General features: G+C 55.6%; 1 protein-coding gene across 1 annotated transcript in view; it reads right to left on the bottom strand.

Annotated features, from left to right (window-relative positions):
- Nucleotides 1-6,964, bottom strand: part of KLF13 (KLF transcription factor 13) — a 43,192-nt gene extending 36,228 nt beyond the window's left edge. The window contains exon 1 of the mRNA XM_069559298.1: nt 5,815-6,964. Within this exon, the coding sequence (XP_069415399.1) occupies nt 5,815-6,403 (589 nt within the window). The 5' untranslated portion in view covers nt 6,404-6,964. The remainder of the gene's footprint in view (nt 1-5,814) is intronic.
- Between the last annotated feature and the right edge of the window lie 8,682 nt (nt 6,965-15,646).

The raw sequence follows: 15,646 nt of genomic DNA, 5'->3' as shown, positions 1-15,646 counted from the left end.
GGCTCTTGTGTGGGCCACCTGGGGGTGGGTGACGGTTATCAGGGAAACTGAATATGGACTGTATGTTACATAGTAAATAGTATTTTGAGAGGTAAAGAAGGCAGAAAATATAATATTTAGAGAGAGGAGGCAGGAAGGAGGGAAGAAAGACTTTTTTTTAAACTGGGAGAGAATATTAACTACCGACTAGGAGAATATATGCAAGTACACTGTACCATCTCTTAATGTTTCAGAAGTAATAAGGACTTGCGGGGGAAGCAGTGTGTGAGGGGCACATGGGCTTCTGACACCCTGAGGCCCTGCTCACCCGACACCCCAGGTTCACATGGGCACAGCTGTCACACACACAGACATACTCTGGAGCGGGGCTGCCTGGTATAGGTCCCAGCCCCACCCTCACCTGCTCTGCAACCTCCGGCATATTTCTTAACCAGTCTGAGTCTGGCTGTCCTTTAAAAAGGAGTAGCAATAGCAATGCCTGTTCCATAGGGTCCTATTGCAAATGGAAGCCCTGGCCCCTGGCGAGCAGTGTGGATATGCTGGACACAACCTAAGAGCTGAGTGTGTCATTCTACAGGTTTTTTATTTTGAAAACTCTTTTCACTGCCTTCTTTCAGCCCAAACCAGACACACCTTAACTATGCCCTGAAAGCTCCAGACCTCTGTTGGGAAGATCAGGTGTCACGGGGCACAGGCCCTGGGGATGGTGGGGAGGATGGCATGGCTTCTGCAGACACCCCAGGTCTGTCTGCTCTAGTGCTGTGGGGTTTGTGGGGTTTCTCAAGTTATGCATTTAAACACATTACTACCACATGTGAATAAGCCTTTGGTTTCCTTTCTCCCAGGCTTTTAGCCACCAGCAGTGCATCTCACCCTTGCCCTTCTGATGCACTACATCCAGGAGTTAGACAACCACCGACATTCAAAGTCATGTTGGGGCAGAGAGGCCCTGAGAGCCAGGAGTCCCCACGAGCCCCCTTCAATGAGTGGACTTGGCAGCAGCACCGGCTCTGAAGAGGGGACTCCCCCAACCCTGTTGGTTCCAGAGGCCACACACAGACAGGGCCTCTGATTAAGCGAAACCTGGTCCTACCAGCCGCTCACATGGAAGCAGGTATGTGTGTATGTGTGTGTGTGTGTGTGTGGGGGGGGTTGCAGTCTGCTTTCAGGCAGGGGAATGGGGAGCAAATAGCTCACATGACACTCCTCCACTAGTGCAGGCTGTGCCGGGTGGCCCACGGGGCATACCTCACTGCAGCGGTGGCTGAGCTCCAGCGGGTAAGCCATGTCAGGATAGCAGGATGGCTGGTCGTGAGGCATGGCTAACATGGCTTTGTTGAGGTTGCTTCAAAAAATGTTCTCGATGTGGTGCTTTCACATGTACAAAAGGAGAAATGGAAGAATTTTTTTTTTTTTTTTTTGGAAAAAAAGAAAGGGCAGCCAGCAATATAGCAGGACCCTTAGCCCTGGGGAGACCAATATCTTTTGGTCTGTTTCCTTCCAAAACATAACCTGTCCTTTAAGTCAACAGACTAGCTGCACCACGCACGCGCCACCTATGCTGTCACTAATACCGCTAGGTCTCGATCCCCCACAAATGCCAAGTGGACACCAAGACACACACAAGAGTGCCCTGCTAAATCGTTTCCAACAGCAAACAAATGAGAAAAGCAGCACAGCTGTGCCTGCAGCAGGTAAGAGGCTGGGTGACTGACAGTACCGCCACAGAGCTGCACCCTGGAGTATGAGGCAGCCAGGAAAAAGAATGAAGCTGCCTCCCTAAGCAAACACACAGGACAAAAGCCTTGACTGGATGTGTTCTGTGGATCCTACATGTGTGTTTTTAAATCACCTACTCCATGGATAAACATGCATGTGTATATACACAAAAATGCATTAAGAGTCTGGAAAGAGATGTATCTATAACATAGAGAAACAGTGGCTAGCTGGGGGAGGGGAGAGCTCGTGAATTCTGCCTGCACACTTCTGCATTGTTTGAAGAGTTTCACAACCAGGCCGACTGGCAGGCTAGGACTGTGGGGGAGCAGGGGCGGGAGATACTGGCCTGGCTGTGGCCCAGACAAAGTGCTGGCCCTCTGCCAGCGTGGCTTGCTCTGGGTGAAGGAGATCCTGGCAGCCACCCTCCACGCTGATGGGCTGCCTTCCCAACACAGCTGCCTGGGGAGCACCTGCCAGGGGTCTAGGCTGGCAGTGTGCTTGGAATACCACGTTCTAACGCCAGAGCTCAAGTCAGGGGAGAGTTAGGAATAAATCCTGGCCCCCGTCATGGCCCTGGGAATCAAATCCCCTGTTCAGGGGGTCAAGATAAATTTTAAACAAACCCTGCCCCAAGTGATCACAGGAAATGGCTGAGACAATGCAACCTTCTCTACTTTCCATCCCACACAGGCCAGGTGAGCAGGAGCAACTAACTCTGGGACCACAGGAGGCGGGGCTAGATCCACCTTTCTAGCCAGGCCCCCAGATCTGCTGAGACGGCCCAGTCCAGGGTGCAAGGAGAGGTTCTGGCTGCTGGAGCTGGAGGGCAAATAGGGTACAAAGGTTATCGGAAAACAATCGTTTGTGAGAACCCACAGGGAAGAATGGATCCAGGATGTGTCTGGCAAGAAAACCCGGGCCCACTCTGCCTGAGCTCCACTAAGCCCAGCAGGCAGGAACCCTCACATGTGTGACGTTGCCAGGTAGGAGGGCTTGGGGGTGTCCTCAGAGGGATCCAGTGCTTTCCTTCTCCAGGTCCTTAAATTTTCAAATCAAAGCCCTTCAGACTCCAAGAAAATCTGCTCCTGGTTTAGGGAGTCCCCAGAGTGAGGTTAAGCAAACTTCCCAGGTCTGAGCTGGGAAGTTATGATCAACCAAACAGTAAGGGGATTCAGTTGCAAAGATGATCGTGTGTTTTGTTCTAGCATGCGCATGCTCTAACACCAGTTACCTAAAGGTGACAGAGGGTCATCAGTCCTGAGGATGACCAGTGGGGGATGTAACAGGGGACCACACTGCCACACAGCTAACCAGGACAGGTGGCTCTTTGCATGTAGTTGGTCTGGGTGGTGGTGGGAGATCAAAGTCGAAGCTGACCTTAGGACCTCCCAGAGGATTTTCACATATGCACACCCGTTTCCTGCAGACCTTCCAGGTGGTCAAGGGAGTAATGGGAATCAGTCCCTGGTCACAGAGCTAGGCAAAGCAAGCTTCCAACTGCCTCCTTGGCTAAAGTCATATTAGTATTCATGCCCCCCCCCCCCACCATACAATCACTATTGTTAGGGGGTCCCTAACAGTTTGAAAGGCCTAGCGTGACCTGAGTCACTGCCTGCAGAGACACTCCCTACCAGAACACTCTGGGAGCCCACAAACCAGGGTCTGCCTCCTGGATCTTCCCAAATCGCCTCTGGGTCAGCCCCTGCAGCTAGCTTGCCTAGCCTCTCCCTTCTGTGGGCTGCCCCTATGCCCTCTATGATCACCAGTTACTTATGCTCTGCACACCTGGGCTCAGGCTTCCTGAAGGTGCCCTGAGCCATAGGTAGGTCCTTAGTTCATAAGCAGATGCACCTGGAGGGACCCCTTAAACTTCAGTCAGCATCTGGGACCTAGGAACCTACATTTCCAAAGGCCCCAAGGGACCCTGTGCACTCCTGACTTGGAGATCTGCTCTGGAGGCAGAGATTCGAGTTTCTGCACACCTGGAAGGCGGAGCCGGCTCCCTGCTCTAAGAATGAACAGACTAGCACACTGCAGGCCAAAGAATGGATTCATCCTGTTCTGGCTTCCAGGCACCCCGGAGAGGCCGGCTTCCGCCCCACTGCGAAGGCGTGGGTTCCTAGCGCCCCTGCCCTAAACATCTAGCCATCTTGCCCCGTGCCGCGCAGGGCACAGGCAGCCTGGACCAGGGGGCTGAGGCAATCCGGAAGGCAGCCCCAGCCGGAGGCCCGGGCGAGCCCCGCCCCGGGGCCGATCCCTCCGCAATTCGCGAATCTGGCTACCGGGTGCTGCCGGGTTGGGAAAGAAAGAGAAGTCGCTCAGTCGTATCCGACTGTTTGCGAACCCATGGACTGTAACTGACCAGGCTCCTCTGTCCATGGGATTTTCCAGACAAGAATACTGGAGTATTTCCTTCTCCAGGGGATCTTCCCGATCCAGGGATCGAACCCGGGTCTCCCGCACTGCAGGCAGACTCTTTACCGGGTTGGGAAGCCACAGTAACACAGGATTCAGAAAGCTTTTCCAATACACTCCTCTGTTCGGTACTGGCCTGGCTCTCAACCGAGTGCTCAACTCCAGCCATAAACCAAACGCGGCCCGGCTACCAGGTGACGGGGTCCACCTCGCTCAGAATACAGCGTGGCCCCTCCCCCACGACCACACCCACTCTTGCAACAACGTCCCCACCTCCGAGTCCACACAGCCCGAATTCTGACTCAGCCTAGAAATGGCCCCGCCTTCACCCGCGACCCCACCAAGCTGTTTGAGCGGTCATAGCGCGGGACCAGAAATGCGGGGCCGGCGTGGGAGGTGCAGTTCGTGAGATACGCGGTTCCTGACACCTGCAGCCCGTGGGGCGGTTCATTTGCAAATTTATCCGGAGAAAAAGCTTTTCAGCTCTAGATTCTTGAAAACTGCGGCTTTTAAATCAGTCATTTAATCAGCTTGTGAACTGTTTGACAAATGAGACGCCTCAACTTTTGAAACAAGGTTAACGGTATGAGAGTTTTGAACCGGTCCCCAAAGTGGAAGACTTGTGTCCAGAAGAGTTCGCGTGGGCTCAGAGGAAATACACAATTCTTTAAACCAAACTGGGAGAGAAAGCATGCCATCCATTGAAAGGTTGTTTCCACTTTTGTGTTAAAAGACAAAAAACAACCACAGAGCAATCTACGACAAAGTCCTGGGCCCGCGAGAGGAAAATGTTGCCCTGGGGTGGGGGGCGGGCGGCGGTCTGGGGCTCCTAGAATGTCAGCTCCCGCCACCCGCCCCCGTGCAGGTGCTGCCCGCCCGCATCCGGCCCCGGCAGGTGAGAGCGAGGCCGGGAGGAAGGCGACGCAGATCCGCGGCCAGAAGGCAGTGCGCTCCTTTCGGGAGACAGCGCCCCGGCCCCAAGGAGCCCCTCGGGTCTGGCGCGCCCCCGCCGGCCGGATGGGCGGGGCTCCCACAAAGAGCCCCGGACGAGGACCCGGGACCGCCCCCCGCGTCGGCAGCCTCTGGCTCCGGTTTCGACAAATTAAACCTTAGAGCGCTGGAAAAATTACAGGAAGAGGAGAGCGAAGAATGTGCCGAGTGGCTGGAGAAAGCCCTGTCCCCGCGTGAACTTCGCCCGCCGCGCGCCCGGGCCGGGCCCGCCCCTGCTGAGCGCGCGCCCGACCGACGGGGGAGGGGCCAGGAGAGGACACCCGCTCCCCGCGGCTCCCGGGCGTCCGGGTCGCCAATCTCCCCGGGTGCCACTTGCGACCCCCATCCAGCTCGCCCGCACCTGCCCGCGCGCCCCCGGGCCTGGGCGGGGTCCCCGCCCCGGGGCCCGATGACGACACTCGCCCCCGCGGCCCCGCCCGAGCGCGCCGGAGGAGGGGGCGTGCCCGGCGGGGGCGCGGTCGCCGGGCGGGTGCCGGCTCCCAGCGCACGGACCCGCTTCGCGCGGCGCGCAGTGTCGCCCGCAACCCAGAGCCACGGGGAAAGGGGCGAGGCCCCGACCGTTCCCGGCCCGATCGCCCTCGCACCCAGCTGGTGGCTCCGGGGGCGTGGCTGGGCGACTAGCACTGGCCCCGGATCGCTTGCTCGGGGCTCCCGGGCCGCCCCACTGACCTGTGTGAGTTCTCAGGTGCGCCTTGAGGTGCGAGGATTTCCCGTAAACTTTCTCGCAGCCCGCGTAGTGGCACTTGTGCTTTCTCTGCGGGGACTCGAGGTCGGTGCGACTTCGGCCCCGCCGGCCCCTTTGTCTGAGGCCGGGCTCGCCGCTCCCCGCGGGCCCCGGCTCTCGCTCGGGCTCCAGCCCCGCCTCGGGTTCGGGCTCGGGCTCGCTCCACGCCGGGCTGAGGGGCGCGGCCGCCGCGCCACTGGCGCCGGGGAAGGCGGGCTCGGGGGCGGGTGGCGGCGCCGGTGGTAGGCGGCAGGGGGTCCTCGCCTTCCGGGCCGCGGCGCCTTCTCTGCGCTCCGCCGGGGCAGGCGCCGGCGCTTGCTGGTTAAGGTCCGCTAGGATCCGCGCCACTACGAAGAGCGAGGCACTGTCCTTGCCGTCGCGGCGTTCTTCGACGCGGGGCAGCGTGGCGGCGACAGTGGCCGCGCCCTCGGGTCCGGGCTCCGGCCCCTCCCGCGGCCCGTGCACGACCGCGCGGTTCGACATGGACACGAGGCACTCGGCGGCGAAGTGGTCCACATAGGCGGCTGCTGCCATGCTGCGGGATCCAGCCGGCGGACGGGCGGCACTGCTGGTTGCTGCGAGTCGTCAGCGGCGCATCCGCACCCACGGCCTCCGGAGAGCGGGCGGGGGGCGGGGGCGAGGCGCGCCCTCTCCGCGGGCTGGGCTGGGCGCGCAGCCGCCTCTGCCGTCACCCGCGCGGCTCCGCGTCTACTAGGCGCCCGCCCGGCTGGGCTCCGAAGAGTGAACGCATGGGGGGCGCGGGCGAGTGGGATCCCCACGCGACGTCAGGGGCGACTTGTCCTAAGGATGCCGAGCGGCGACGTTAGGGACGACCGCGCCAAGTCGCGGCCGCAGCCTCGCCGCCCATTGTGGCAGGCGAGACAGCAGCCGTGCGCGCCGCGGCTCGGTGTGGGCGGCCCGGCTCCGGGGGTGGGCGGGGCCGGGGCCACATCTGGACCCGACGTCAGCCCCCAGCCACATCCTGGCAGCGCAGGTTACAGGCGGCGGCGGCGGCCGCGGGGAGCCGCGCACGCGGAGGGGGCGGGGATCCTGGAGCGCGCACCGGCGGGATGGAGCGGTCGCGCGCCCGCCTCTGGGGAAGGGGCGTGGTCGAGGACAAGGACTGGCGCCATTGGTTCGCGGGTACGCGGCCCGGCCAATCCTCACAGTGAGAGACTCCCACTCGGCCTAGGGGCCTGCGCGTGCCAATGGGCGTGCCCCCTTGGCGGCGGGAGGAGGGGCGGAAATTAGAGCCGTGAGCCGGGCACGCTGACGCACCACGTCCGAGGGCGGCAGGCTGGGGCGTGGCCGCGCGGGTCGCTCCCCCACCCCTCAGCGGCTGGGACCCCGCGGGGTATTTTCCTGCTGGAGCTTTTGTACGGTGACAGCCTTGAACCCCGGCGCGGAGGCGAGCGCTCAGGAGGGCGCCCCTTTGTCCCTCCCGCCCCGCCTCTGCCGTGCGCCGGGTGGGCGCGCCCTGCGGGGCTCGCCTCCGCTTCTCCCTTTCCCCTCCCGAGTGAGGTGCCCAGCGAGGAGGCGTGTCCGCTCTGGCCAGCTCGGAACAACCCCGCCGCACCCCGCCGAAGCTGGGTTCCTGGGCGGCCGCGCCCCGAGATTCGGGCCGCTCGCCCGCTGCAAGCTCCTCCCCTTCCGAGCCCGGTGTTCGGCGCGGCCCAGCAGGGAGCGGGGTCTCGGGTGGGGCAGGGGATGCACTGACGGGAGGGACCTGGAGCTCCCGATCGTCCCGGGCAGCCGGGAACTGGGAACGGCCGCACCGCCCTTGAGCCTGGGTCAACCGGAGGCGGACTGGCACCAGGCTGGTGGTTAGCCTGGCAGCGTGGGTGACGTGCCCATCGCGTCCCATGCTCGCAGGAGTGAACTACGTGCCGGGGCGCTGGCGCCGCTGCTCATGGAACGCGGGGCCCCTTCCGCTGCCTCCCCTCCCCAGGCCCGCTGCCAACTTCTCCCGGCTGCCCCTCTCTTTCGCCGCCGGGGAGGCTTCCGACACCACCGACTGCGCGGGCCCCGCCCACAGCGCCCCGCCCGCCCGCTGCCTGGCCCCGCGGAGGAAATGCTCCCTGCCCTGCCCCGCCCACTTGCCCTTGGCTCTCGCCGGCGCCCTCACCCTCGCTGTCTCCGAGACCACCCCACCGCCCTTCTCCAGGCCTAGGCCATCAGCTTAGAGGCTAGAGGCTTGAAGCCGAGCGCAGCAAGCCCCTGGCCGGAGAGACCGGCCGGGGTCTGCAGCCCTTAATGGACATTCAAACGTGTTAGCTGCCCGCGCGGGGAGAGTGGAAGGAGGGCAGCCCAGGCACTGGATCCCTCGGACCAGAGAAGAGGGGTGGGTGGGACAGAGTCGTTCTGCGCACAAAATTAAGAGCAGCCATTTCACACCAAATTATCTTGGGGCTTGGGTAGAAAAAACTTTCCAGGTCACCAAGGACAAACGCGTTTTGGGTTGCATGTTGTGGTGACCTGTAAACTGGTGTGGACGTCTGGGCTCCCTGGGAATCTGTGACTAAAACCCTAAAGTTCCAGCTCACTGGTGGGCGCCCCCTGCGAAGACCACACAGTGTGCTCTGCAGCGGTGGGGCTCTGTACTGGGCCACTGGGTCAGACTCCTCCTCTAAGAGGGTCTCCTACTGGCAGGAAGTAATCTCTCTTTTCCCAGGCAACTTGTATTGATGACATTTAAGAGATTTGTGTTCTGACCAAATAATGATTCAGACTGTTCCTGCAGTCTCACCACATGTCACAATCAGTCACTTCATTAAGGATGGAGCTGGCCCTGTGCTGACTTACCAGCCATCCACCCCCCCTCCCCACTCTCTCCAGCAAGCAGGATTCTGCTCAATCTCCAAGGTACCACTAGCTCCATGACCCCCCCCTCCCCAGCCCTTGACACACTCCAGCCTGGGCACACCCTGGCAGGCCTCTTAGGAGTAGGCGCCCTTCTAGGCGTTGGGCTACAAGTGACCATCCTCTGTTCTGGGTGAGAGACATAGGCCTGGGTCAAGGGTCCTCCGCAGGCACACACACCCCCACCCCCATCCACAGCCCAGAACAGTCCCAGGTCTCTGCATGGATGCAGCCTCCCTGAGTGTTTTGGCTGCACTCTCAGAGCATCCTGGGGGGCAAAACTCACACCCTAGGCCTGCTTCTCCGGCCTTTAATGGTTGTTCATAGAAGGAGGTCCTGGGGCCCAGTAACCCTCATCCCAGCCCCACATGGGAGTGTCTTTCAGATACATACATTCTCTTCCTCAGGGGAAAATCTCACCATAACCGCTGGCCTGTGTTATTCTTGCTTCATCAGATTTTGACAGATGTGGCTTCTCTATGTCTGAGGGTGGGTGGGGATCAAGTGTCAGGTGGAAGGAATGGAAACAAAAACAGGAGCTGCAGGAGACCCAGGTTCAGTCTCTGGGTGGGAAGATCCCCTGGAGGAGGAAATGGCAACCCACTCCAGTATTCTTGCCTGGAAAATCTCATGGACAGAGGAGCCTGGTGGGGCATATGGTCCGTGGGGTCGCAAAGAGTCAGACACTACTGAGCACACAATTCAGGGTGGGAAAGATCAGCCCAGAGCAAGTGAATGGGGATGTGTCTGGAGAGTGGAGAGGCTGGACTGGAAAGGGGGCTGAGGTTTCCACTGGAGATGGCAGATGGATGGTGTGTGTTGACTCTGACTTGTGGAACCTCCTTTCACAGCAGTGTTTGCCTGTTGTTAGAAAAAAACTGGCAAGAATAGGGCAAGCAAGGGAACAAGTAACTGCAACACAGTTGTTGAAGCTGAAATACTATACAGATCTGAGACAATGAAGTCTTGAAATGGTAGCGGAGTGGGATAGGGTGTGGGGAGCCAAGAAAAAAACTCTGGAGTCCCCAAAAGGTCCACCAATGGATGGCACTAGGCACCTCTGGATGGGGGTTTGAATGGGGGCTAAGATAATAACTGGCTGAAAGTCTGCGGGAGTTGGTTATGGACAGGAAGGCCTGCTGTGATGCAGTTCATGGGGTCGCAATGAGTCGGACACGACTGAGTGACTGAACTGAATTGCTTAAGAAGCACCCAGACTGTCTCAGCAGATCTGTGCTGCCTTCTCCATCCTGACCAAAGATGGGATGTCTGTCATCTAAAGAAGGTTAAAGGGTACTTCCCTGGTGGTACAGCAGTTAAAACTCTGTGCTTCCAATACTGGGGTCATGGGTTCATTCCCTGTTCAGGGAACTAAGATTCCACATGTTGCCCAGCATGGTCAAATTAAAATAATAATAATAATATAAATAAGGTAAATGGAAGCAACTTGGGATGAGAGATACCATGCACAGTGAAGGGCAGAGATGCCATAATAGGAACAGAGGAGTTAAATGAACCTGTAGATATTAGATGCTGAGGCCATGTTCCAGCTTCCCTTCTGGGTTTTCAGAACACGGGCAGCCAAGAGGCTAGAAGGGTCTTTCCTGGGGCATTAAAAGAGGCCAAGGGGAACACCCTAGTTTCCTTACATCTGCAGCTGCCCAGTGGAACCACCCACCAGACCACACTCCAGGGAAGGCTGCACTTCCCGAGCCCCTACAGATACAGAGCCTCTAATCCAGCTTTCACAGGTGGCCAGAGCTGATCCAGCATCTCAGGAAATCCTGTGTCATGAAATCTAAAGCCCCAGTAGATTTTTTAACAGCAACTTGGAGGAAACAGAGACTGTGCAGAGAGAAGTACACGGCAATGTAATCATCAATCGAAGTCATGTCGTCAGAGTAACTAAAGAAAATACAACAACCCATGAAGGGAGGCCATGTATAAAGAAATTTTCGGTGAACAAACAAAAAGTGTTCATAGAAATTTGAAGTAGTGGAAATAAAGGGCTTCCAGGTGGCTCAGTGATAAAGAATCTGCCTGCCAGTGCAGGAGACATAGGTTTGATCCCTGGATCAGGAGGATTCCCTGGAAGAAGAAATGGCAATATTCTTGCCTGGAGAATCCTATGGAGAGAGGAGTCTGGTGGGCTACAGTCTGTGAAGTCTCAAAAGAGTCAGACATGACTTAGTGACTGCACATGCAAAATTAAAAAAAAAAATACTGCCAGGAGGGATTGGAAGATAGAGTTGAAATCTCTGTGAGAGCAAAACAAAAAGAAACCTCCAAAATGGGAAACAGGAAAGAAAAAACAAAGGCGGACCATCCAGAAAGTCCATTAATGAAATAATAGGAACCCTAAAAGAGCGATCAGAGAAACACGGGGGTGGGGGTGGAAGGGAGGAAATCATCAATGAATTCAACCTTTAAAAAAATCTCCCAAACTCGAGAGAATGTGTTGAAAGACCCACAAGAAGCTTAACAGGGAAAAAATAGTTCTCCCCAAAGGCATTTCACTGTTGGAGTGCAGACTAATGGGGACAGAAGTGTCCTGACATTAGAAGCAGGTCACAGATAGATGGTCAGGAGTCAGAAGGTGAGGGGCAAAGCCTTGGGGATCTAAAGGAAAATTATTCTCCAGTCATCACCCAGCAAAAGTATAAATCAAGTACTTTGAGATGAATGAGGTCTCAAAATTTTATTTCACCAAAATAAATAAGCCAACTGAGAAAGAGGGAGGCGTGTGATACAGGAAAGAGGCATTCAACACAGGAGGAAAGGGAGGGGCATAGAGGCACCAGGCCAGGCTGGAGCAGGGCAGAAGCTCCACAGACACTTCTTCAGGAGATGAAATAGACAAGATCCGTGTACCTGTCAGGAGAAGCTGGGCCATGCTGCAGGAAAGACTGCCTGTGAATCTCAAATGTTAATTTTTGGCAATGCTACACTTCCTTTGTGAGTTGCCTGGGGACACCCAAGTTGATGGAGCAGACTCTGTCTAGAACATGCTGGTTGCCATGGCAGAGGGACCCAGGGTGTCCATCATGCCTTCTTTTCCATACACAAAATACACTGTCCCCCTCCCTTGGCGGGAAACCTTATAAATCCTGACCTAGAGATCAGAGACAGGCAGAAAGACAGAGATTCAAGCATTGACTTGGAGATCCATTACCTCTGTAGGCTGCTGCACCCAACCCCCAGCCCCAATACACAACCCCAATGTGCAGTGATGGGAAGGGACAGAATACACAACAAACAGACCAATTCAGAAAGGGGAGGAGGGGGCAACCCCAGTGTTCACAGGGATTCTGAACACTGCTGGGCAAATTTTGCCCTTCATCCTGGAGTGAGTGTGTGAACAATCCAGCCCCGCTCCCTGGGAGGCCAGGTCACCATGGGGTGCTCCTCCACTTTGAGGGGATCGCCCTCCACCATCATTCTCCTTGGCCGTCCTGGGAGTGAGGGTGGTGGTGGTGGGCAATGGGAGTCTGCCTCCCTTAGGGGGCTGAGCACTTTCCCCATCGTGCTTCCAGCCTGTAGGAGGTTAGAGATGAAGGGTTATCTTAAGTTCCAGACACAAACTCTTTTAATGCTTGGACATGGTTTCTTTGGTTTTATTAGTTCCTCAAAAATCTAGTTAATAGACATTGAATATGCTGATAACCTTGATCTTGGACTTGCAGCCTCCAGAACTATGAGAAATAAATATTTGTTGTTTATAAGACACCAGATATTGTGTTTCAGCAGCCCAACTGGCCTAAGATATCCACAAAATCCATCCCCTCTTTCTACAGCAGTGAGCAACCATACTTTCCACACACCTGTGCAGTGAAGTGTGACCAGGTGACTAAGTCCCCAGGGTGGGACTGTGAGCAGAGGGGCTGCGGGCTTTTAGAGAGTGGATCTCTCCTCCTGTATCTTCTCTTCTCCCTCTGCCCAGTGGATGCTTACGTCAACAAAGCCCTAGGGGATGGGGGATGATGGAGTCACAAAATAGAGCAGCCTGGAACCCAGAAATCTAGCCAAGGGTGCTCACAGATGGTCACTGTGTTTGAGCCATAATCATCCAGGGCCTACCTATTACTGCAACTTAGCCCACCTTCATGAATACAAAAGTAGGAGGAAGTGACCGAAGGGGAACAACAGAACATGGTTTATAGAGAGAAGCTTGGTGTCAGGTGGAGTGAGGTCTGTGCTTTGTTCTATAGCATTCTCTTCTGAGGGTGGCTTCCTGGTGGCAGCCAGGGTGTGGGGTGACAACTCTGGGCATCGTCCTTCCTCTTTCCCAGGGAGTCACTGATGGCTTGCCGTGCTAGTAGGGGAACAAACCATTCTCTGCTGTATGACATGGGGGTGGAACAGAAAACTTTCTTCACGTCCAGTCTCCCAGTGGTGCTGGAGGGCAGAATAATCCATTGGGGCCTGAACAATGAGAGCTATCCTCACATCTAGTACAGGTTTACACGGGGGAGAGATGAAAATGGGAAATGCTTCTGAGACTCTGCCATCCAAAGACTTAAGAGATGTCTACAAGATCAGCAACAATGTGTGAGGAAGGCACGTTAAAATGAGGCTTCCACAACAGCACAAGCGACATGGGACCTGCCTTCCTTCAGGATGATCTGGGAGGGTCTCTGATCTCAGTGGAGATTGTCTGTTCTTTCAGGGACTGTCCATTCCCACCCTCAACACACACCCGAATGGCCATTCATAACTTGTAATCCCCTCCCCCAGGAGAAGGAAATGGCAACCCACTTCAGTATTCTTGCCTAGAGAATCCCGTGGACAGAGGATCCTGGTGGGCTTCTGTCCATAGTGTCGCACAGAGTTGGACATGACTGAAGCGACTTAGCATGCATGCTTGTATTGGAGAAGGAAATGGCAACCCACTCCAGTGTTCTTGCCTGGAGAATCCAAGGGACAGGGGAGCCTGGTGGGCTGCCGTCTATGGGGTCGCACAGAGTCAGACATGACTGAAGTGACTTAGCAGCAGCAGCAGCAGCAATCCCCTCCCTGGTGGATGTTCTGAGCCAAATGCTGCATTTAATCCTTTTGAGTTGATTCTGAGGTTCTTACTCAGGACCCATCAAGGTCAGTAAGTCCTAGCCTCTGGGGAATGCTTCAGAGCTCCCCTGACATGTTGGCTTATTGTCTCGCTTGGAGATGGCACAAGAAAGGGGCCAGGCCTTCCCATCCTACAGGTAAGAAAACCAAGCCTCAGTCAGGTCCAGAGACTTCCCCGAGGTCACATCTAGCGAAAGGCAGAGCCCAGGTTCTCTGGCCTTGTCCTGGTGCCTGCATCCCCAGCCTCTGAGAAGCTAGCTAATTAATGTGAGAATTTATCAGATCAATTAAATAAGAGCCAGGTTAGTCCATTCTGGGCTCTCAGGGGAATCCTGTCTAATGAGTATTCCTGTTAAGAGGGTTGGGCGGATTTGCAGTGAACAATGTAGGACAAAGACTTCTTAATTCTTGGCTGTTTGCTTGTAGGTCTTAGGGAAGGACTGAAGGATGGTTGACAGGATACAGGGAAGCAGTATTTTTTTTGGCTAGTGCAGAAGGGAGTTAGAAAGTGGGGTGGGGTCATGCCCAGTCTCTTTAATATGGGCACCAGTGTTGTGTGGTCACCTTTAATATCCATCCATCATTCACATCCTCACATGCATATCTAGTTTCCTGGATTGCGGGCTTCCTGTGTAGGATAGTACATTGAGAAGTTGTTCAGTCTCTCAGTCATGTCTGACTCTTTTGCGACCCCATGGAATGTAGTCCACCAGTCTCCTCTGCCTATGGGGTCCTTCAGGCAAGAATATCCAAATGGGTCGCCATTTCCTTCTCTGAGGGATCTTCCTATACCAGGGATCGAACCCACATCTCCTGCATTGCCAGGCAGATTCTTTATCACTGAGCCTTCAGGGAAGCCATACATTGAGAGAGTCAGTAGCTATTAGACCTGATTTTATAATTTAACTGGTTGATTTAAAATATTCCAAATGTAGTATGGGCTGATTGCTTTTATTCGAGGGGTCTTTGAACCAGAGTTTTCTGGTTTGGGATTTGGATTTGGTCTTTAGTATGAAACTTCTTTCGTGTGTAAAGCAGAGAACTGCACAACCAGGGATATTGATGTTTCAGGGTGACAAGGAAATATTTTCCCCCAAGGAAAAGGAAAGGAGAAGTTGAAAATGAATTAGTTGGTTTTTTTTTTTTTTTAATGTATTGATTTTTATCTATTTGGCTGTACTGGATCTTAGTTGCAGCATGCAGGATCTAGTTCCCCTACCAGAGATTGAACCTGGGCCCTCTGCATCGGGAATGTAGAGTCTTAACCACTGGACCACCAGGGAAGTCCCATGAATTTGTTTTAATCACATTTCAGGTAACTCGAGAGCAGCCAAGAGTTTGCCATCTCCAACCAGAAGTCGGTTCCTCGAAGAACAGAAATAATTCCCACTGGGAACGGCTGACGGAGTGATCTGCTTTGGCTCTGGCAGGTCACTGGGAGGCAGGCCCTCCAAAGATTCCTTTCCAAGGGGACACGGATGCCCACCGCTCTGGGCCAGCCACTGGACAATGCTATGCCATATGCAGTGCCTTAGGGCGTGCAGCCCCTCCCAGACGAGTCCTCAGTGAATGGCGATGGGTTGTGCTGTGTCCTTGAAGTCTCACCTTAGAGACCTTTATCAGCCCACTCATTATGAAGCAGTAACTCCTGGGGTGGGAGGACCCAACTCAGAGACTGCAGCCCAGACTGGTGGGTGGGTTGAGGGGGAGGGAGCCAGGCTCATCATCTGAACCATCTCAGTGATGCACACAGTTCTACTTACAGCAGCTTTACCCACACCGCCTGTGGGAGCTCTCTTCAAGGGAGAAATTGTTGCAAGATCTCAAGGTGCTTTAAAATATTGTTGCAGTGTT

Source organism: Ovis canadensis, chromosome 18, assembly GCF_042477335.2.
Source record: "Ovis canadensis isolate MfBH-ARS-UI-01 breed Bighorn chromosome 18, ARS-UI_OviCan_v2, whole genome shotgun sequence".
In the NCBI taxonomy this organism is placed as follows: Eukaryota; Metazoa; Chordata; class Mammalia; order Artiodactyla; family Bovidae; genus Ovis; species Ovis canadensis.
The sequence above is the reverse complement of the archived record's forward strand: the minus strand, read 5'-3'. Positions and strand labels throughout refer to the sequence as shown.